The sequence below is a fragment of the Artibeus jamaicensis genome, unplaced genomic scaffold (genome assembly GCF_021234435.1).
Source record: "Artibeus jamaicensis isolate MK-2021 breed Jamaican fruit bat unplaced genomic scaffold, CSHL_Jam_final contig_519, whole genome shotgun sequence".
Lineage (NCBI taxonomy): Eukaryota > Metazoa > Chordata > Mammalia > Chiroptera > Phyllostomidae > Artibeus > Artibeus jamaicensis.
In genome coordinates, this window is record NW_026521871.1 from 58,231,803 (window position 1) to 58,253,680 (window position 21,878).

At 55.9% G+C, this 21,878-nt stretch overlaps 1 protein-coding gene across 1 annotated transcript in view; it reads right to left on the reverse strand.

Moving 5' to 3' along the window:
• The window catches only part of LOC119036656 (contactin-6), a 120,169-nt gene that overhangs the window by 35,380 nt on the left and 62,911 nt on the right, over positions 1-21,878 (reverse strand). The window contains exons 12-14 of the mRNA XM_053669291.1: positions 19,936-20,072; positions 18,492-18,621; positions 15,694-15,844 (exon numbers count right to left, since the gene is read on the reverse strand). Coding sequence (XP_053525266.1) covers positions 15,694-15,844; positions 18,492-18,621; positions 19,936-20,072 — 418 coding nt within the window. The remainder of the gene's footprint in view (positions 1-15,693; positions 15,845-18,491; positions 18,622-19,935; positions 20,073-21,878) is intronic.

Below are 21,878 nucleotides of genomic sequence, written 5' to 3' on the forward strand. Positions count from 1 at the left end.
ATTTAGGGACTTAATCGTTGGATTAATGAGAACCTCCTCCATCATTCCTCCGAAGATAATCAGAGCAGTAAAAAACCCGGGGAGGTAACCCTGGAAAAATGACCTAAAAAGAGAGAAGGAGGGAGAGGGAGGGAGAGAAAACGAACTGCTCTCTCAGGAGAGGGGGGTCATGCAGACCCCAGAAGCGAAAATCCAGCCTCTGCACTAATCGATGTAGGTGGTCGTTAGCCAACTGCAACCGTCTGCAGGTTTTCATCAGTTCTAAACGAGGAAACACGGGTCAGAAAATTCAAGAAAAAATATGGGAGAAATTCTTAATCCCATTGGTCACCTCTCCAATTTGCCTTTTAGGAAAGAAGGTGCATTTTGTTGTCAGGAAACAAATGTTCCTGAATCACAATTGGCTGGACAGAAGCCTGCGCCTCGGCCCCCGGGCCCCAGAATCCCATCCAGCCTCCTGCTGTGTCCCCCTGGGTTCTCTTAGCGCCGGTGTCTGTCACGGGTCGGGATGGAGCAACTCCACCAGCAAAGGGGTGGCCGGGCAGGGAGATCCCTTCCTCTTTCCTTCAGAGCCTGTCCCCAAGTAGCTGCCGCCTCTGCCCGCTCACCCTTGACCCTGTGCCCGCGGGCACCTGGCGAGGACACCCAGCCTTGTCCCTCAACCCCTGCCCCCCGGTCAGTACAGCCCAGCGCCCCCCAAATGTAAGGACTGGTTATTTTCCACACCAACGCCGCCTATTTGAGGAAGCCTGGTGATGGCCCAACCCCAGCCAGGATGCGGGCTTCTGGGCCTGAGTCGGCGCTTTCTTTCCCCAATCACTCGCTGAACCCTTATGCTGCCTTGTATTTTGAGTTTTCTTTTTTTAAGAGTTAAGGGGAAAAAAGCACTTAGACTCACAGAAAAGTTGAGAGAAAGGTGTAGAGATGCTCACATATCTCCCCACACGCACGGCCCCCCGCATTACCAACACCCCCCACCTGCGGTCCATCGGCTACCTCTGACGAACCTGCCCCGACACTGCAGAGTCACCCGAGGTCCCCGGGCTCCCTCCCGGTCCGCCTTCGCTGTGGCACATTCTGAGTTTGGAAAGACGGGTGGTAACACGCGCCCACCGTTCCCACAGCCCCAGTGTGTTGAGGGTCGTGAAGGTGCTCTCCACGGTGTTGCCTTTTCCAGAATGTGACCGAGTGGCGGTCACACAGCGTGTAGCCTTCCAGATTGGTGTCTTTGCTTTGTAATTTGCATCGAAGGCTCTTCTGCGGCTCTTCCTGGCTTTGCGGCTTGTTTCTTTCTCATGCTGACCGACGTTCCATCGTCTGGACGGACCACAGTTTATTTACCCATCACCTACTGGCTGAAGGACGTTTTTGTTGCTTCCAAATTTGGGGGATTATGAACAAAGCTGCTGTAAACACCCATGAGCAGGTTCTTGTGGAGACACATTTTCAGCACGTTTGAGTCGATACCAAGGAGCATGACTGGTGGGTCACAGAGCAAGAGTGTGTTTAGTCCTGTAAGAAACCGGCCAACTGCCTTCCCGAGTGGCTGGGCCCTCGCCTGTTCCCACCCGCAGTGGGTGAGCCTCCTGCCGCCCCCCACCCCCGTCCCCACGCCCTTGCCTGCACCGGGCAAGGCCATTCTCGGGGGACAGGCCGTGCTCACAGGCGTCTCCGTGCTGTTTCAACCTGCGCCCCCGGTCACACTGGACGCGGAGCCTCTGTTCACAGCTACTTTGCGGCCTGTGCATCTCCTTTGGTGCCATGTCTGTTCACGTCTTCAGCTCATTTTTCAGTGTAGTTTGCTTTCTTATCATGAAGAGTCCTTTTTATATTTAGATCCTAGGCCTTTATCAGTGTCTCCCGCAAATATTTTCTCCCTGTCCGTGGTCTAACTGTTCCTTCTGTTGGTGCCGCCTCCCACAGAACAGAGGGTTTTCGCTGCGGTGGAGTCAATCGACCTTGCTGGGTTTTGCCTTCAGGGACCCGCCCTCGGTGTCCTGGCTGACGGGTCGTCAGCAGCCTGGGCCATCTCAGGTGCCTCCTGTCACGGTGCAGGAATTGGGTGGTCGTGTGTTTGACTCTCAGGCCTGTAATTCACGTGGAGCTGTTTTTTGGGAAGAGCACAGGGTCTGTGTGTACATCCTTGCATTTATTTTGTTGGCAGGTGGTTGTCCACTTGGCCCAGCACCAATGGGTCGTCTTGAAAAGACAACCTTTGCTCATTTTCACTGGTTTTACACCCTCGTCATAATTTCCTTTTTCAACACGTCTTCATGCTCTCAGGAGACCGCGAGTCTCCAGGGGAGCGACGGGGGTCCAGGACCCGGGTGGCTCTTTGGCTTTTGCGTTCGCCATGTGTCTGGCTCTCCCTGCTGGCCGTGCTACTTGGGGTCCTTTGCTGGATTTCCACGTCACTTTGGCACCTAAAACGTGCACAGGGACAGCGAGGGCAGCACAGGTTGGTTCTGGAACCGAGAAGCGTGTTGGCAATGCTGAGCACACGCCTGGAGGACAACGCGTGCCCCCGACGTGGGGTGCGTGCTATTTCCTCTTTACATCTGCTCCGGAATCCCCGGCTTTTCCACTCCGGCCTGGGCGGTCGCTCACGGACGCTGTAGGGTAAGTTCAGTGAAGCAGCTGGAAGTGGCTCCGGCCAGGAGATGGAAGACCAGCTGCAGGTGCGGACGGGGCAGCACCTGGGTGCACGACTTTGGGTTGGGGCACCGCCAGTCACGTGGCGTCATGTGGGGCTGGAGGAGGGGGGCGAACGTTCAGATCGGGCTTAGCCAGCGTGAGGCTTGTGTGTGATTATTCTTTCGTAAACTTCCAGTTGTCAAACCAGAGGTCTGGTAAAGGCTCTCCAATAAGATGGTTTTATTTATCACGTTAATAGGGACCCTGTCGGCAGGTTCCTAATTATGGAATCGATTCAAGGAAAATACAGCAATACTATCCGCAGTTTCCTAGCCTCTGTCCTGGGTCCAGACAAGTAACAGTGTTTCCCTGGTCTCCGCTCACCAGGCAGTTTAAATGTATCTGCCTGGCGGAGTGGGTGAGACAGGAAAATTGAACAGAGATGGAAACCTACACGAGGTGGCCTCACAAATCGTTAGCACAAATCAACTGAATGTTGCTACATGTTGTCAAAACATGTGTTCTTCTCAGGGGTCGGGACCCACAGGCCAGAAGCGAGCTCTGGCTTTTCCTTCCTAAACACTCTCAGTGCCCTGGGGAACATGCATTTTAAACCCGTCAAATAGCTCCTAGTGCTTCCCACCAACCCTGCAATCAGCAGAGGTTCAGGTCGTTTCACAGCCGACTCCCGGGTCTAACTGGCTCAGGCTTGTGTAGAGGTGTTACATGCGGAGGAGAAATCGACTCTACATATAACAGTTTACACGGAAATACGCATATTACTGCTGCCAGTGCCTAATTTTTTAAATCTCTGGTGTCTGCAGTTGTACTTTTTAAAATATTTTATTTATTTATCTTTAGAGAGAGAGGGAGAGATACATCACTGTGTGGTTACCTCTCCTGCGCCTCCTACTGGGGACCTGGTCCAAAACCCAGACCTATGCCCTGAATGGGACTCGGCCCCTCAACCCTTTGGCTCCGCAGGCCGACACTCAGTCCACTGAGCCACCCCAGCCAGGGCTCTGCAGTTGTGTCTTATGTCCAGTGCATACAAAGTTAAGTTTCTCGTTCAACTGCCCTGAACTCCGTCCGAAACAGAAACCAGGCCCCAGAGACAAAAGAGCCCGGAAGGCATCTGGACGCGCCTCCTGGTTGAACTCACAGCAACCTGAGCTCCCGCCTCATGGGGGGCCGCAGACAGGCTCCGGGTGACGATCGATGACCCAGAGCAGGGGACGGCAGAGGAGAGCCGTGCTGAGTAACAACGCGATTATTTGCTGCCAGGAGACGACCTTATTCCCACGGCCCGCCCGAGGGCTGAGAGGCCGATTACCACAAAACGTCAGAAAATGGGATTTCCTGTGAACGCACCAGCATCGAGCGGGCAGCTTGGGGGAACGAACCCAGTGCAGGAACCCGGGGCTGGTGCCGAGACGCTGGGCAGAGAAAGAAACGCCCCCATTTCCTGTGCTGTTTCCGGCGCCTGAGCAAAGGCTCAGCAGAATGGACGGAGATGCGGAGGCTAACGTGCTTTGCAGCTCAAGCAAATCAAAGCCCAGGAAGTTATGAAGTCGGCCACGGACACAGACGTTGTGAACTCGGGACTTAAAAAATGCAGAAGTGTGCTCCCAAAACAACGGGGGAGGACGCACTGAAGAGGCGGCGGGAGGGGCAGCGCGAGGGGCAGCGCGCAGACGGACCCAGAACCCGGCAGTTGGAAGGCGCCGAGCCTCTCTCCACTCCGCTGCGTCCTGGGAGGCGGCGAGATTCCCGCGGGGCCGGGTGCCCTGGCAGTTGGTGTTTGTCCCCGAGGCCCTGGTGTCTGTCTCCCAGGTATCGAAAGGGACAGTTGGGCCATGACGTGTATTACAAATGATGGTGCCTTTTGCTCACGGGACTTGAGAACGTGGGTGCCTTGGAAGCTCTTGGGCCTAGGCCCTGACCATGGACTTGAGCGTGAGGGAGGCCGCTGGGATCCTGACTCCGGGGGCACCGAGGCCCTGAGTCCCAGCTGCTGCTCTGAGACTGAGCCTCACCTCCCAGCCGCCGCCGGGGAGGGGCCACCGGGCTGGGACTCCTGGCCTGCTCACTCCAGTGCTCTCCTCCTCGGTCTAGCGCGTGACGTCACACTAGGTTGAGTCCTCAGATCTGCAGACCCCAGTGTCTCGGAGACTGAGGCTGTGAGCTACGCTCAAGGCCCCGTCCGTCACTTGAACGTGGCCACCAGGGCGGCGGCACCGAGATGGCTGATTCCATTTTATTGATGGGAACTGAGTTCACCTGGCAGTTTTTTGACAACGTATAGTATTCATTGTATGCCTTTTTAAATTCATTTTTTATTGTTGTTATAAAAGTGGCTTGACTGCATATTAGCCTATCTGAAAAAGCAAGGCACAAACATGTGTATAATCTGACGGTCTGCCTTTAGCGCCCAGACTCGGTCTGTCCTCCATTAAAGAGCAACAGTACGTTAGGTACATGGTGCCCCGGTCTCACATCCCACACACAAGGCTCCGTTCCTGGTCAGGGCGCATACGAGAAGCAACTGATCGATGTTTCTCTCTTACATCAATGTCTCTCTCTCTCTCCCCCCACCTTCCTCTCTCTTTAGAATCAATAAACATATCTTTGGGTGTGAATTTAAAAAGTTATATAAAAAAAGATTACATGCAACACTGGAGTCAGAGCTTCCTGAAATTGGAGGCTTTTATATCCTTTATTAGAATATAAATAAATAGCCTCTGCTGGTATGGCTCAGTGGATTGAGCATGGGCCTGTGAACCAAAGGTCGCTGGTTCGATCCCCAGTCAGGGCTCGTGCCTGGGGTGCTGGCCAGGTCCCCAGTAGGGGGCGTTTGAGAGACAACCACACACTGATGTTACCCTCTCACTCCTTCTCCCTCCTTCCCTCCCCCCTCTACAAATAAATTTTAAAAATTTAAAATAAATGAATAAATAACACTCCCCTCATGTACTCCCCTCATAGTTATCTTGTGAAAACTAAAAGACATGATCCATCACTGCACACTGTCTATGACAGGTACGCCGTGGATGGATATCATTATTGTCATCATTATCACATGACGACTCTCAGAGTCGGGTGTGGAGACGACAGATTTCTGGCCTCGCTGGTTACCTGGATCTCAGGCGGAATGAAACCGAGCGTGGCTGAGCAGTCAGGGGGCCACCTGAGGACACACAACGTGCTTGCCTGTGGGGTAAATGGATCCTGCGTGTCCCGAAAGCTAATCTGCATCAGCTTTGAAGGGCGGCAGTTAGGGGACCTGCTGTGGGGGAAGCGGCTGCGTAACAAACCGGACCCCTCACCTCCTCTTCCGGGGAGGATTCCTGGGGGCCAGGTCGGTGGCCTCCAGGACGTGGAGTCGGTGACTGTCCTCACTGCCTGCTGTTTGTGGTGACACCGCCTGGCTGCCCTGGGGCGGCTGACCATCTGCCGCCCCCACGAGCCTCTGAGCTTATCAAATGCGAGGGCCCCCGTCGCTCCGCAGGCCCGTCATGCTGGTCTGCAGCTGTGCTCATAGATAAATGAGCAGTTTGGCCAGTCACACCGGAGGATCAGATGTGTCACTCCCGATCAGCGGTTCTCAAACTCCGCTCTCAGGAGACCCCGGGGATTTGGGGGGGCACCGTGGGCTGTTTGGGGCCAGGGACAGAGCAGGGCTGGGGCCCAGCGGGCCTGACTCTCCAGGATGTTAGGCAGATTGCTTCAACTTACACTGTGTTGTGAAATGGATGCTTGTATAAATTTCATTGGAAAAATTAAGAAGTTCCACTGTGGGGAAAAATGAAAAAAAATCCAGAAATGGGGAACCAGTAGCCAGTGAGAAAAAACGCCGCTTTAACAGGGCGCCCTCCTCAGCAGGGGTTTGGGAGACCGACCCCCGCACAAGAGGCCTGGGTCCCGCGGTCTCACCTGGGTTATAGTTACTGTCAGGACAGCAATTCCACTCCCGTCTGTTTACTTCTGTTTAGTTTCTACCCGCCCACCAGCACCTGTGCAAAGGTGTGGGTGTCGAGCAGATGTTCCTAAGTGGGGAGCATTTGGCTTCCAGCACAGCAAGTAATCACCTCTTTGCTGAAAATCAAACCAGGGATTAAAGGTCATTTGTATAAATTGCACTAATAACCGACCTTTTCTGCCTATATAGTTATGGCTGCTGAATATTTACGCAAACTTTGGAAGACATGAATGCCACCCAGAAATTACCAAAAAGCTCAATAGTAATTGGACAGCTTTCGAAGGTGAACTGTACTCATATTTTCAAAATGTTCCTGGACTGAGGATGTGCATCTCCTCAGCAGTGAGATGAGAGGAGGAGCCGAGCATTTTAGCTCAGGAAGCAAAGTTCTGGAAGAAAAGGCGATGAACCAGTTTCTGCTTTTTAAGGAGTATGTTTACACCACACCAGTGTTTCCCGGGTGGTATTTTGTCAGCTCAGCTTCTCTTAGGAGCAGACAGAGAGAACTGATAAAAATGCATGGGCTTCCGGTCAAGATGGCGGCGTGGGCAGACATGACTCTGGTCTCTTTGACAATCACATCCAACTTACAACTAAGATATAGGACAGTCATCACTCAGGGATGTCAGAAATGGAGTTCAATGGAAGTCTGACAACTACAGAATTGAAGAAACCACATTCATCCAGGCTGGCAGGAGGGACGCAGCTATGGAACAGGCTGGCCCCACACCCACGTGGATAAAAATTTGGGAGGGATGTCTCAGGAGTGAGGAGTCCAAGCCCCCCACTCGGCCCCCCAGCCCAGGATTCCAGTGCCAGGAAGATAAGTCCCCACAGCTTCTGGCTACAAAAACCAGTGGAGATTGAGTCAGTAGAGGAGGCTACTGGAGCCCCAAGCAGTTCCTCTTGGGGAACCCACACATGGACCCACCCACTCAGACTCGCTCCCTCTGAGCTCCAGCACCCGGGTGGCAGCTTGAGGGGCACCAGTGATGTATAGGGAGAGACCAAAGTGTCTGGCCTTGGGGCAAGGAGAGGCCATTGTCCCTTTGCTGAGCCCTCCCCTCACAGAGCCACACCTGAGACACCATCAACCTGGCTAACACTGTGTGACCCCTCTTGGAGGTCCCCAGAGACTCTGCCCCACCCAACTTAATGGGCCCACCCAAGCTGCTTTTCCATAAGAATGGCTGGTCTGGGCTCCTAAAATCCTGTCAAACAAGCAACAGCTGGCCTCAGTGAGCCCTAGAGGCATCTAGATTAGAGCTGCAGATCTGCTTCACCTGGGAATCTGCAAGCCCAGCACCAGTAGCAGCTGTCTCAGATTGATTTAGAGCTCAGGCAGGTGGCCCCAGGCAAAACATTGGTGGGGGCTGCCCGTGCCCTGAACCGCCCAGAAACCGCAGGGCCAGGTCACCCAGTGGACAGCCACAGACCACATTGGATCACCACCATCTGCCCCTGCACAGCTGACCCTCCACAGAGGGTGGAGGTTGGTGGTCACTGGTCACAGCCAGTCCTTGCAGCTGACTGGCCTGGGTCAGTCCCTCCCATTGACCTGCCAACAGCAACCAAGGTTCAACTACAAGAGGAGGGTGTACTCAGCCCACAGGAAGGGTGCACCTTGAGTGCCCAGCCTGGGTGACAGGGGGGCTGTGACACTGGGCCCTACAGGACACCTGCTACATCAGGCCACACGACCAAGATACGGAGTCAAAGCAGCTCTACTTGATACATAGAAACCAACCCAGGGAGGCTGCCAGAATGAGGAGACAAAGAAACATGGCCCAGATGAAAGAACAGAGCAAAACTCCAGAAAAAGAACTAAACGAAATGGAGATAAGCAATCTGTCAGATACAGAGCTCAAATCACTGGTGATCAGGATGCTCAAGGAACTCAGTGAGGACCACAGCAGCGTTCAAAAGACCCAGTCAGAAATGGAGGGTACACTAATTGCAATAAAGAACAGTAGAATGGATGAAGCTGAGAATTAAATCAATGATTTGGAACATAAGGAAGCAACAATCAACTATGCAGAACAGAAAGAAGAAGGAGAAGATGCCAGAAAGGGCAGAGAAAGAGCAAGAAATTGGAAATCTATCTGAAAAAAGTGCAAAAAAAACTTCCCTAATTTGGTGAAGGAAATGGACAGGCAGGTCCAGGAAGCAGAGAGAGTCCCAACTATGATGGATGCAAAGAGGCCCACTCCAAGACACGTCACAGTTAAAATGCCAAAGGTTAAGGATAAAAAGAGACTCTTAAAAGCAGTGAGAGAAAAGAACTTATTTACTGGAAGGCTGCCAGATGGGGGGGGGGACGGGTGGAGCAGTGAGGGGACTAACAGGTGCAAACAGGTGGCCCCAGAACAGCCGTGGGAGGTAAAGTACAGCACAGGAGACAGAGAAGCCAAAGAACTTGACCCTTGGGCACGAGCAGTGGGGAGGGGGGATGGCCTGAGGGAGTGGGGGCTGCTGCTTGGACGGAGGCAAAGGGGGGCAAGTCAGGACAACGGCGATAGCATAATCAGCAAAGTATAGTTTAAAAAATGAGAGTAAAAATGCAGATCCCCGCTGTCTCCCTGGCAGCCCTGGGCCCGGCTCTGGCCTGGCAGCTGCTTCTCCGTCGCCTGTTCCATGGGGTCGCACTTGACACCTGCTGACAGCTTGCAGACTTGGACCGACTCTGACACGGTGCAGCTCACGCATCTCTGTGGTCGGGTGCCTGACAAGAATGACAGGACGCCCTGCGTTTGCGGACCCTCCGCTCTGCCATGTCCGACCTCGGCCGAGAGCCACGGGTGGTGTCCCCCACCATTCAGCCTTGTGAAGAAGGGGCTACAGCGACCCAGGCAGTGGCAGAAAGGCGGGGTACCGGGGAACCCCACACAGCGCCTGGCAGTGGCAGCGGGGCGGAGGGCAGGCGTCCCAGCTTTCCTGAGGGGGGCTTTCGCATCAGGCAGGCTAGTGGCTCTGCCGCCTGGTGGTCGTGCTGCAGGGCCCTGCTCCAGCCCCGAGAGGGAGGCCCTGGGACAGAGAGGAGGGGACCGTGAGGGCCAGACTGACGGGCGCACGCGGGAGCTGGTCTGCGACATCTTTGTGGGGCGGACGGAGGCAGGGGCGGCCGATGGCTCCTGGCACCCTCGCTGCATTCCCTCGGAAGCCTCACCTTAACAAGGCTCTCAGGAGCCAGCGCGAGCAGTTTAAAATCTTATTTGGAAGAGGCAGCACAGAGGGAGCTGGTAATGAGCCAGGCATCATGCGGCTGTCACTGTCCCTTAAACGTGGGACATATGGCTCATTTGCCTCTTCGCGATCATGCTACTTGATGTACTAAGCACTACTGCAGTGAGGAGGTGGCGATACAAAATAAAATTAGGGCTATTTGCTTGTTATTAGGAAGCGGCGCCGGGAGGGGGACCGGACGGAGCTGCCTGCCTGCCCGTGGCCACGGTTCCGCTGAGGCTGCCTTGGGAGGCAGAGGGGGGGCGGCTTTTATGAAGACCCAGCGCTTGGGGGCAAAGGGGAGGGAGAGACTCCGTGGTGGTTTGGGAAGGAGACCGTGGGGTCGCTCAGGGAAGGGCCAGGTGCCCCACAGACCGGGCTGGGCGGGCGGCTTCCTGCTGGATGGAGGGCTCCGGAACAGGGGGCGGGGCTCCGTCTGGGGTGGGGTGAAGGCAGACTGCTTTTACCCTGTTCCCTTTCTGTGCACCCGTGCCCAGGGCTTCCGCAAGGTCCCCCAGGCCTCTTCCTGCCCACGAAGGGAAGACCTCAAGGGGCTGGTCTGTGACTGTGAGTCCCCTGGGCACAGGGCACACCGGCTACTCCCTCTCATCCCTGCCGTCTCTCCACTTTCCCTCCGCTCTGTCCCGACCCCTCTCAATCCCTCCCACCCCAGGCTCTCATCCACCCAGACAGCTGGGTCCAAGAGGGGCTTCAGCGGGGACCGGGTGCCCGAGGTTGGGGGGAGAGGGCCCCCCAGGTCTTGGTTTTGAGGGCAAAAGTCCTGATGAGGGCTTGCTGCCACCGAACATATTCCCACAAAGCAGCTGCATGTTGCCAAGGCCCAGGGCCACCCAGGGTTTAGCAGCATCTTTATCAAAAGAGAACTTGAAGGGAACCCCAGGACAGCAGAGGGGCTGTTGGCAACCTTCCCTAAGGATGGCCCCACCCAGTGGGAGGGGCCTTGCCCAGCAGGCCTCTGGCTGGGGTCTGTGCCACCAGGGCTCACTCCCTGAGACCAGGGCCAGGGGCCAGCCTCCCTGGCCTCCACTGGGGGGGGTCATCTCCCAATGCCTTTGTATGTAGCTCGTTGAGACCCCCGGTGAACGTGGCACACACGTAACAACATGCTCTGCGACAACTCTGTTTCTCTGAAATGCATCCAAATGTGGAAAAAATCGTGCTTAAATTTTTGAAATATTTAAAGCATCTGGTATACTGCCCGGCACACAGAAAGTGCTTAAAATGGTTCCATTCTTCATTCATTACCATTTGCCTGACATATAGCTGGGTTTTATTGTATTTCAGGAGATTGGGGAGAAACATGGCAGTTTTTTTAGGACTATCAGGGGCAGTACTGACGGATTCAGTGGTTATTCTTCTGATGGTAGGAGCACACTCCCTCCATCTCTGGGCTGTTACTGTTCCGAGCTCGTGTGTCCGCTCGTCCGAGGCCGCCTGCCAGGGCCAGTCCCAGCTGCCTGCCCGGCTGGCGAGCATTCCCGAGAGACTCGCCAGGTGCTCCCTGAACTTGGAGCAGGCGGCCGCCGGGCAGCAGGAGATAACTCTGGGCCTCAGGTCTCCATCCATGCGCTTGCCGAGTGACCGATCAAACAGAGCAGACTCGGATTCACCACCTGGCCAACTCCAAACGCCTCCCAGACAGGAGCTTCCTGAGTGTTCTATGGCAGTGACCAGGGCCGGGGGCCCCCCAGTTGGCCGGCCAGGTGACATGCGTCCTGGGAGTCACATCCAGGTGTGGCCACAGCAGTAAACGTGCCCAGTGGCAGCTGGCAGACACAGGTCACCTGTCTCCCAGGCCGCCCTGTGGTTAGAGTCTCATCCAACCATCTCGGAGAGACAAGCGCTGTTCTCACCGTCATTCAAGGGAGTTAGCCGAGGACCAGCGAAGGCAGAGGACTTGCTGGACACTGTCCACCGGGTGAGGAGCAGAGCGGGGACCTGAACTCAATCTTCTGACGCCATTGACTTTAAAGAAAACACTTGCCCTGGAAAGGATGCTGTGTGTGGCATTGTTGGCTGGTCTGACATCCATCTGCAGCTTTCATCCCCAGTCTTGTAGTTTGCATGTAGTAGGTGCTCAGTAAACAGTTACAGGGTGAATGGACGAAGGCAACCTGGGCCTGTTATTTATTGAAGGTACTTGGGGTCAAACTTCGGAATATCCCGAGGCTACGCCATTCAGAGTAAACTCTAAGGTCCGTTGATTTAGCGACCTGGGAAATACCTGCTGCACGTCCACTGTGCTCCCGGTTCCTGCTGGACGCTGGGCCTGCAGCGGTTCACCAGGATACAGGGCTCGCACGCCCGCAGGCTGGCTGCCTGGGCTCTGCGTAGCCTCTGAACCCCCCAGCCAGGTCACAGGAGCTGTTTTTTATTTTATTTTATTTTATTTTATTTTATTTTATTTTATTTTACCCTACTTTACTTTACTTTACTTTACTTTATTTTATTTTTACGGAGGGGAAGGGAGAGAGAAAGGAGAGAAACATCAATGGGTGGTTACCACTTGCACGCACCCTAATGGGGACCTGGTCTGCTACCCAGGCATGTGCCCCGACTGGGAATCGAACCAGCGACCCTTAGGTTCACAGGCCCGCGCTCTATTCACTGAGCCACACCAGCCAGGGCTTCCAGGAGCCGTTCTGACATCTCTCCGCCATCACCCCGTTTGGCTCGCTCCCTCAGTCACCTGGGCAAACCCAGCGCCACCATGAAACTGTAACTGGGATAGAACCCGCAGGTGCGCCGGCCAGGTTGGTGTCTGCCTTGTTTCGAATCCGCGATTCCTCCTCTGGTGTCACTGCAGGGGCAGAGCGTTCAGTGCTCCCCGAAGCTGCTTCTGGGCTATTCCATCTTAAATCCAGGACCCAGCAACCGCAGAGGAAAAGGGTTGCCAGCGGCTCCCCCCGCCGGACCCGTGCGCTAGATCCCAGCGCTGGGCTCTTCGTCGGACACCCAGGTTCTTCCCAGCAGCCGCCTCTGCCTCTCTCCCGCCCTGGTGCATGTCCAAAGGTCGGTGCCCCCAAGAACCAGGCTGACGCCACGCAAGCATCTGCCCCTGCGGGAAACCAGGCAGCCCCGGAGTCCGGGCCGCCACCCATCCATTTTCAGTGGCAGGAACCTTGTGGGCTCTGCCAGCCGGCTGCGAGGACAGACACAGCCAGACGGCGCTCTGGGCGCGGTCGGGCCTTCAGCTGTGGTTTTCAGGCAGGTGAGAAACGTACGCACCACATTCCGATTTGGTGCTCGATCCAAAGTGAGGTCAGAGCCTGTGGCCACAGCCCATAGAGTCAGGAGCTGAGCAGGTTCTGTTGTCTGTGCCGTGGAGAAGGTCCGGGCTGTGGACGGGAGACCTGGCCCCTGTCCCAGCCTCCTCGTCCTGCGTCTGGGTGACGACGCTGTTGCAGCCCAAGTGAGGGTGGAGGACGTTGTCCGTCTGTCTATCTATATAGCGGCCGTTTTTTATGAGTAGGCAATACAGTGAGGTTCCTTTGAATATGCTTCTTTAGAAGCCTTTCAACAATCTCTAGGGAGTTACACTTTATCGAAAGTGAGAGTGAGTGACAATGAAATTTCAAACTAGGTGGAACCTTATAGAAGTTTTATTAGGAGTTTTATAACCAAAAGTAACAAACGCACATTTCGTCACACAGGTAATTCCAAGGTCAAGAACTAAAGTCTCCCTTCCTCTCCGGCCCCTCCTTTTGTGTCACGGCTCTTTGGGAATCCGGGAGGCCACACGGACCCCGCTGGGTCCACATGGAGGGGAGCATGGGGGCCTCCCTTCCCAGGAAGCAGCTGGGCATCGGGCACTTAGAGGAACAAGCCAGCTCAGAAGGACAGGACCTGAAACAGCAGGCGCAGGGTCCCCTGGCACTGACCAAGGACTGTTGAAGGTCACTGTCTCCGGCAGGGATGTACGTCTCAAATTACTCTGTTCTGCTGGGGCACGTGTTCAGGAGACACTTTGGTCCGTGTGTCCTTTGTTGCGGTGTTGCCGCCTGCGGCGAAACCCTGCAGCGATCAGAGCTTGGAACGAGGGACGGAGACCTGGCCGCCCGAGACCTTGGGGACCCTTCCCTTTGTCACAGCGAGATGACGCCAAGTCGGTCATGATTGTTAGCAACGGTTTGGAGCTAAAAATGACCCCAAGTGCGTTCTGTAAGGAGCGAAATGAAGTAAAACAAACCTGGAAGACTTTTTGTAAGAGTTTCCTTTGTACTCTTGAAAACTTTCTTTAATTTTCCTCCCTTTATCCAAATCCAGCTCCTTCCCCCTCTCCTGCGAGTCTTACCTGTAGGCCTTTGGAGGTCGTGGAGGGTGAGTGGCCGCCGCCCTGCTGTGCTGGTGAGGCTCGGGGCCACTTCCAGGACAGGGCGGAGCCCATCCACCTGTCCCTACCCACGGGCGGAGCAGCACCTGGTGCTCCGGGCCTCTCCCAGTTTTCCCGCAGGGCACCCGGTCTCGGGGGAATCGGAGGAAAAGTCTAGACCCAGCTGCACCGGAAGTGCGGGGGGCTCTCAGCAGTCCCCAGGTGCCTGCCCGGGGAGGGCCGACCTCAGCAGCCACCGGCTTCCCTCCGGCTCTCTCCACCGGCCTTCGGAAGCAGCCCCTCAAAAGGAACCGGTCTCTGAGGCTGCTGACGCCGCGCCGACCCCCCCACACACATGTTCCTGTTCACAGGTGCTGGTCGGGTGGGGGTTCCCCGCCCAGGCAATGGGCACACACAGACACACTCCACAGAGTCCCCGCGCTGGGACAGCCCCATCCAGGGCCTGCTGTGGGACATGGGCAGGAGGAAGGAGCAGAGCCCCCCCAAGGGCTTTCTCTTGTTCTCCACGTCCGTGGGGACAGGGTCTGCAAGGCACCACCACTACACGGGCCCCCTGCTGCCGGCACACGCCCTGTGCACCGGCCTCACTCCGCCCCCTTTTCTCTCACTTGTGCCCCCAGGATGAGAGACGGTGGTAGTGGCCCTGCCCCCGAGCCCTGCCCAGAGTCACCGCTGCTGTCTCAGCCCTCCAGCCCTGGTCTGCTCACCGACAGGCTGCTGCTTTCATTCCGTCGTCACGGTCCCTTCTTCTACCTGAACCTGCCCACTGCTTCCCACCCCCGGCCTGCCGGTCTGCAGACCGAGACTTGCCACTGGTGACGCCGAGGAAATCTCAGGACGGGCTCACGAAGCCGGTCTCACACCTGGGTGCCGCGGCCCGCTCTCAGAAGGGACCCTCCGCTCGCCTGGTCATGCAGCAGCCGCCCACGGTCCCCGACAGATCTGTGGCTGCAGGCTAGGCTGCCCTGGCTCTCCAGGGTCCGCAGGACACGGGTGGGGTGTAGGAGGTGACAGAAACACTTCCTCCTGGGGACAGGGGCCCCGCCGCAGCTTTTATGGGAGAAAGGCCCTCCCTCCTCCACGGCGCCTCGCTACACCGGCCCACGTGACGCACGCGCTCTGGTGTGGGCACACCCTTGTCACAGCTTCCAAACCACGAGGCCCAGGGTGTGGGCCCGAGCGCCTCTGTCCGTTCTGCCCGAACGCTCTTCCTCCTGACCCGGCAGGCTGCTCGTCACGCTAGGTGTAGGAAGGTCTTATAGGAGTGTTAAAAATGTGTCTCTCACCAGCCCGTGCACCGAGCGCACTGCAGCCAGGCTACACCAGCGGTCTGAGCTTGCTAAGGCCCTTTTGTTTTTTGTGTCATGTGACCAACTTCTCTACGCCCAGATCAGCAGTCGTAGGGTTATCCCAGGGGGCGCGTTTGGGAAGACCTCACGCACCGTAAACATTCGGAACTTAGTGTGTTTCAGACACTAGAATTCACAGACAGGGCTTCCGGTACCTTCCGCTCTGCCGCAGGCTCTGCGCCCCCCTCCTCCAGGAGACCGTGGCCCTGGGGAAGGCCTGGGGCCGGCACTCGATGGCAGCGTCTCCGCCCACGTGGACGACCGAATTCCTTTTGATGGGATTTTTGGAGAAATCGGGAGCTGAAGCTGAAAACGAAATGTTTAAAAAGAGTGTTCAGTTACTCCCATAACCAACCCGTTGTCACGCAGGCCGTAAGGTGGCACACCTGAGGGACTCTGATATCTGCACCCAGAACCTGTCTCGTGTCCCCGGGCTCGCGGGATCCGGGGGTCAGGTCCCGACTTACGACGTCTCGGCATCTCTGCTTCCATCTGTGCCATGCGATGACCGCAGACATGCTCTCGGGGATCTGGCCCAGGGACTCGGGGAGCCCACACCTGTGAGGGGCTACAGCGCGGTGCCCGGCACAAAGGACGTGCTCGGGAAGTGGGACTCAGTCATGTCCTGGGGCTGCTCACCGCAGCCCCCAGAGCAACCGGGCGAGGGGGACAGAGCAAGTCAGAGAAAGTCGTGCTCTGGAAAGCCTCTCCTGTAAGGGGGTGAGGGCGGGTCCACCGGAGACCGAAGGAGGGTTTCAACCCCGACTAATGGGACCTTTACGCCCACCCCAGCTGATCGCCGATCGCCTAATGTTTCTATGTCTGTGCCTGGCACCTGCACCTGCCTCTCTATCGAGATGGAGGAAATGCCTCTGAGACGCATGGGAAGCACCGAGTCTCCCCGCCAGGATTTTTCAGGCAAGGCTTTAACTACAAAAATGCAAACGGTCTCTCTTCAGGGTGAGTGGGAATCTAAACCGTACGAAGTTTGTCCACTGCGTCACCACGACATGAATGATGAATGATGCCAGTTCCTGAGGACAAGAAATTATTAGCCTGAGTGCAGCCAGGTCTCTCCAAGTTCCAGGATGTGGGTGCCCACGTGGGCAAACCCCGCGGCCAGTCCAGCGACCCACAGCTCCAAAGGCCACGGGCTCCAGCTTCTGTGCCTTTCCGGCCCCCTTTCTGTCCCCCTCCCCTGCCCCTGCCGCCTTTTCCTCTGACCTCACTTAAAGGGCCGGCACTCAGTTTAGGTTTTGCTCAGTGTGCCAAGGGGCCTGATGGCGTCCGCACAATCCTGGGCCACGGCCATTGCAATACTTTAAAATGCGACCTTTTTTCTCGGTGACGCTATACTTCTCTGAAGGAGAAGATCTCCTTGGCATTGATAATGGTACCTGAGGGCCGAGGACACAAGGCATGTTCAAGGGCAGCGGTGAGAAGAGTGGACGAGGGAGTCCATGCCGTCCCCGTGAACCCACACAACGCTGCCTCTCTGTCTGACCCTCCCTCCCGCTCCTCGGCTCGCTCCTCCCGCCCAGACAGCCGGGGCGAGGAGGCCAGTGTCTCCTTCCTCTCCAACTGCTCTGTCTCAACGCCCTCCACTACAGGGGCTCGTTTTCCCGGCTGCCCTGGAGGGCCCAAGTGGAAAAACAAGAAAGACTGTGAGAACCCGAGTATTGAATTCAATAAACTGTGCTCTCCGCTCAAACTCCTGGCGAACTTGTCTCTGCACTGAATGCGAGGCTGCGTGAGTAGGGACGGTAACTGCTCCGTGGTGCACGCAACGGCCAACGGGCTTGTCAGCCACATTCTCCGTGAACATGGGGCGCCTGCGTGGGAGCCTGCTGCGCAGACCCTGCTGCTGGGGACAGAACAACAGCCTGTTCCGTGGCGTCAAGGTCAGAGGGGACACCCCTCGTTCCTTCAGTCTCTAGGCCCGGCTCCGCCGAGGTCCTCTGCACATCCTGCCTCTCTACTCACTGAGCTCTCCAAGGCCACGTCCCTTGTCCTGAGAAGCCTGTCCCCAGGGCTCCTGCCCACAGCTCTTTCTCCGAGGGGGACTCCGGGCAGCTGGTGGTTATCACCTGAACGCACTGACTTGAGCTCCAGAACTGCATGGTGCCCGTCCCATCATCCGTCCCTACCCCTCCCTACGTCCCAGGAGCCCTAAGGGCAGGGAGTGTGCTCATCTCCTTCCCCACCGTGGCCCCATCTCCGGCATTATGTAAATACTCAATAAACGTTTGTCGAAAGGATGAGTCACCCTTTGTGGTAGGAAAGCAGGGTGACTCAGCGAGGCCTCCACCAAACCCTCGCCATGGTCATGGGCAGGCACTCAGTGTCACGGAAGGAGTGTGCTGGAAGGATTCGGGCGAAAAGCTGTTCTTCTGACAAAGGAGATCGACAGGGTCAGTGCTGTTGCCTCTGTCTCTCCTGCCTTGAGCATGGACTTGATGTCAGGAGCTCCAGCAGCCTCTCTGGAACCATGAGGCCACAGGCACATGGGGACCTTGAGGGAACGACAGCATCGAGGTGCCCGCATGCCTCAGCTCAGCTGTCTCGCCAAACTCCTCGTTTAGAGGTCAAATGAACCCCTGTTTGGGAAGCCACCGGAAAGCGAAGTCCCCTTTCCTCAGGGTTGTCTTCGCAGCTGCGAGCATCGCTGGTGCTCAGCACTTTCTGAGCTGCATTCAAACCTCAGCTCTGACCGGCTCCGGAGGAGCTGCTTCCGGTTTGGTGGCCCCAGTGTTGGGACCCCCCCTGGAGCCCTGACGGGTTTCCCACACAGAAACATAATCACCTGCATTTTTTAAAAAGCTAACTGAGACATTTCCCATTATTTCAAGGGAAGGCAACCTCTAATTTACAGGAAAATTGGGTTCAGATTATGTTTAATCACAGCTTGCTAAAATGTCATGTTGAATCTTTTGGTTATAAATGAGTGACTTACCTAATACTCTCAATTCTGCATTTGCATAAATTATCTGGTATTTGTTTTCAGCAGCACATTGGTAGACGCCAGAATCTGACACATTCAGCACAGTTATGATAAGTGTCCCATTTTCTATTTGAATTCTTTCCTAATCAAAAGAGAAGACATGTCGAGAGGCTAGTACATGAACGCAGGCACCCTCTCAATCAGAACAACTCACCAGGAAACCCCCATGCCATTGACGAGACCCCGTGAGAGCTGATGCTGATGGAGACGTACTGGAGCCACCGAGAGACCCCCGGCAGCTCTCCGAGGTGAAAACAATGGAAATATGCCTAGTGCAATTTTAGTAATTAGTATCCTTCAGGTTTTCACAGTTCTTTGAAAACTGGCATTATCTGCCTAAAATCTGTGTCGAGTTTCTGCTGTGCGGGGTAGAAATAGCATGGAGCATGGACGCCTTTCCGTCAGAAAGACCTGAACGCAGCCACCGGACACTTCTAACTGAGCCATAAGCAGGAGGAGCTGGCTTTCCCGCCGGTCAGCTCTCAAGTGTCCTTCAGCCACAGAGCGCCGTCTGGGGTGTAGCGCTGCTGTTTCCAGTGCACTGAGCGTCACAGGGTCCCCGTCACCGCCCTCTGCAGAGGGACAACAGGCCCCGGAGGGTGCACCGTGTGCAGGGCACCCACGGAGGCACCACCGCAACAAAGCCCATCCCTGCTCCCTTTTCTAAACACCAGACGTGTGTGTGTCCCCGGCTGTGCTTTGTGCACAAAGTAAGATGGGGATCCACACGACTGTTTGGATAATGTGAGGGGCAGAGCAGCCCTGTCTCATTTTCCCTGTGGAGACCGGAAGGTGCAGGGCAGGGCCGGGGTTCTCCACCCTCCCGTGGGGTCAGAGACGATCGTTAGTCCCCACGGGAGCAAGGCGCCGGGCCCCAAACAGCCCGCGTGTAGAGCGCCGATTCTAACCTGGCCTGGCTCCGCGTGGCCTCGGACAAGAGACTGACCTTCCCTAAAACCGGTTTTCTTCATTCATGTACGTGAACAGTACTCCCATCTCTCTCCTGCGGTGGTCACGAGGACACCCCAGAGTCAGGCATGGGGGACATGGAACTCGGCCCATCCCTGGGAGACGTTTCAGTCCACGTTTACGGGGACCCTGAGGGTGCTGTCGATGATGGCGGCGATGTCTGGATGTGAACCCCCCATCCAGACAGTATGGGACCGGACCGTGCAAGGTGCCTGCCTTCTCCACCCCCGTGTTCTCAGTGGGAGAACAGGGGATGGTAGGAGTAGCTCCTCTGAGTTAGCTTAAGAATTTCATAAGTTAATGTGTCTGCAGAGTCTGTCGCATTCCCTGGCACCTGCTAAACATCTCGTCACTGCCGGCTGTCCCCGTTAGCGAGAAAACGCCCCTCCAGAGTCGGCCAGCTGCTGCCGTCGACACCTGTGCTCACCTGTGGGCGGAGGGGCTCCCCGTTCTTCAGCCACCTGTACCAGGGGCGCGGCCTCCCGCGGGCCCGGCACTCCCAGTGCAGGCTGCCGTAGACAGACAGGTGTGCGTTCTGAATCGTCCGCTCCCACTCCGGAGGGGCTGTTGCAGAGAGAGGCAGACAGCGGTCCGGCGCGTCAGTTATTCCAGGCACCCTGCTCTGCCCCCGGCCCCGCCGCAGTGAGCAGAGGGGAAGGCTGAGTGGGCCGAGAAGCCCTGGAAATGCCAGGGCCTGGACGTGGGGCGTCCGAGATCCCAGGGAGGACACCGGTGGGCCTCAGCACCAGACAGAGGTTGTCCTTTGTCACTGCGCCGCTGCACACATGTGACAACTCGGCATTGAGGGAGAGGGTCCGAGTGCAGAGCGAGACCAGATCATAATTCCGTGCTGTCAGCATAGAGGTTAACTTAGAGAACGTACACCAAGTCTGAACCCCTCGGGGGCAAAGAGCATTGCTTATACTTGATCTGAGCTAACTAAACGGAAGTGTCTTTGTCAGACGTAACTAAGCTCAGTCGCCCGATGCGCACATCCAGCACGAACTGCGCTGCGTTTTAGCGAGGTGACGGCCCACCGTCTCAAAGCTCGAGTCGGGGACTGAGAACCCGCCCAGCGGCCTCCTGCTCCAGCACCTTGGCCCTGGGCACGTGCTGTCCGGAGCCTCGCTTTCCAGCCTGAGAAAGTTCTACGCAGCAGAGAGGCGAGATGCAGCAGGTACGCTAAAGTGCCAGGCTCCTTGCTGTCACTCACGGAAAGGGGCAGGGTGTGGGGCGGCTCTTCCGGCACCGACGTGGTGGTGGGAAGGCACCTCGGGAAGGGGCCGGGGACCCAGGGCAGGGGGAGGGGCCTTGCTTCAGAGGCCCATGCAGAGCTCTGGTCTCAGACCTGACCGCTGCGCTGCCCGTGAGACCTGGCCCGGTTCACCGGAGGCTTCTCGCCCATCGCAGCCCTGAACATTACTCTGCATCTCGTTACCGTGGGGATGACGGGGGTGGGGTTCACGGAAGTGCCCTGTAAGGGGATGGTTGAGGCGCCCTGCAGAAGCAAGTGCTTTATTACTGGTTTCCAATGTGCAGATGCCTTCGTTTCCTGCTTGGTCTCTTGGTTACATCTCCGTCTACTTATTAGAAAAGTGAGTCATCCATTAAAAACTAGCCAGACCTAGAACACTTGGTGCCACTTGAAAAGTCCCAGTTACATCATTATTTTATTTACAGGAGATGCTAAATTCCAAAGACTTTCTGTTAAGTAGCAGGAGCTACTGAAAAGAATATATACTAATATATAAAATATTTATATATCTCTATATATTATATATTAGCATTGCCACACATATAAGTAGCATATATACACATATGTGTATCTGCATTGCCACAGCTCTAGAGAAGTAATCAGACGGGAATCGTGTCCTATTTATAAAATAGTGGTCTTCACCCCAGGTTAAAAGTGACAGTCTCGAAGGGAATGGGGACTAGCATGACCCAGGGCGGTGTCCTTCCCAGAAGACCCTCCGGCATTCCTATGGGGACCGGCAATGCCTTAGATTTGCTAGTTATCAAAAAGTACATTTTTTCACCAATGACTTTACTAATGATTATTAACATGTCACATACTAGCATGTGATATAGAGAACTATTTTGGGCCATGTGTAAATACGGGTTCTAAAAGTTCTCTAGTAGAGATATATTAAATTTAACAAAGTCAAGACTATTTTTAAAAGCACCAAACATTCGGATAATGCTGGGGTGAATCTAATGCAAGCGCTGAGCTTGGCCTGGACGAGAGAAGGCGGAAAGACGGCGTTCAGACCCCACGTGTCTCCCCGGCTCTCTGGGGTCCGTGGGGGAGTGAGGCCGTGGAGGCAAGCGTGTGTTTTGAGTGAAGTGGTGACCCTGCTTCCCGGCCTC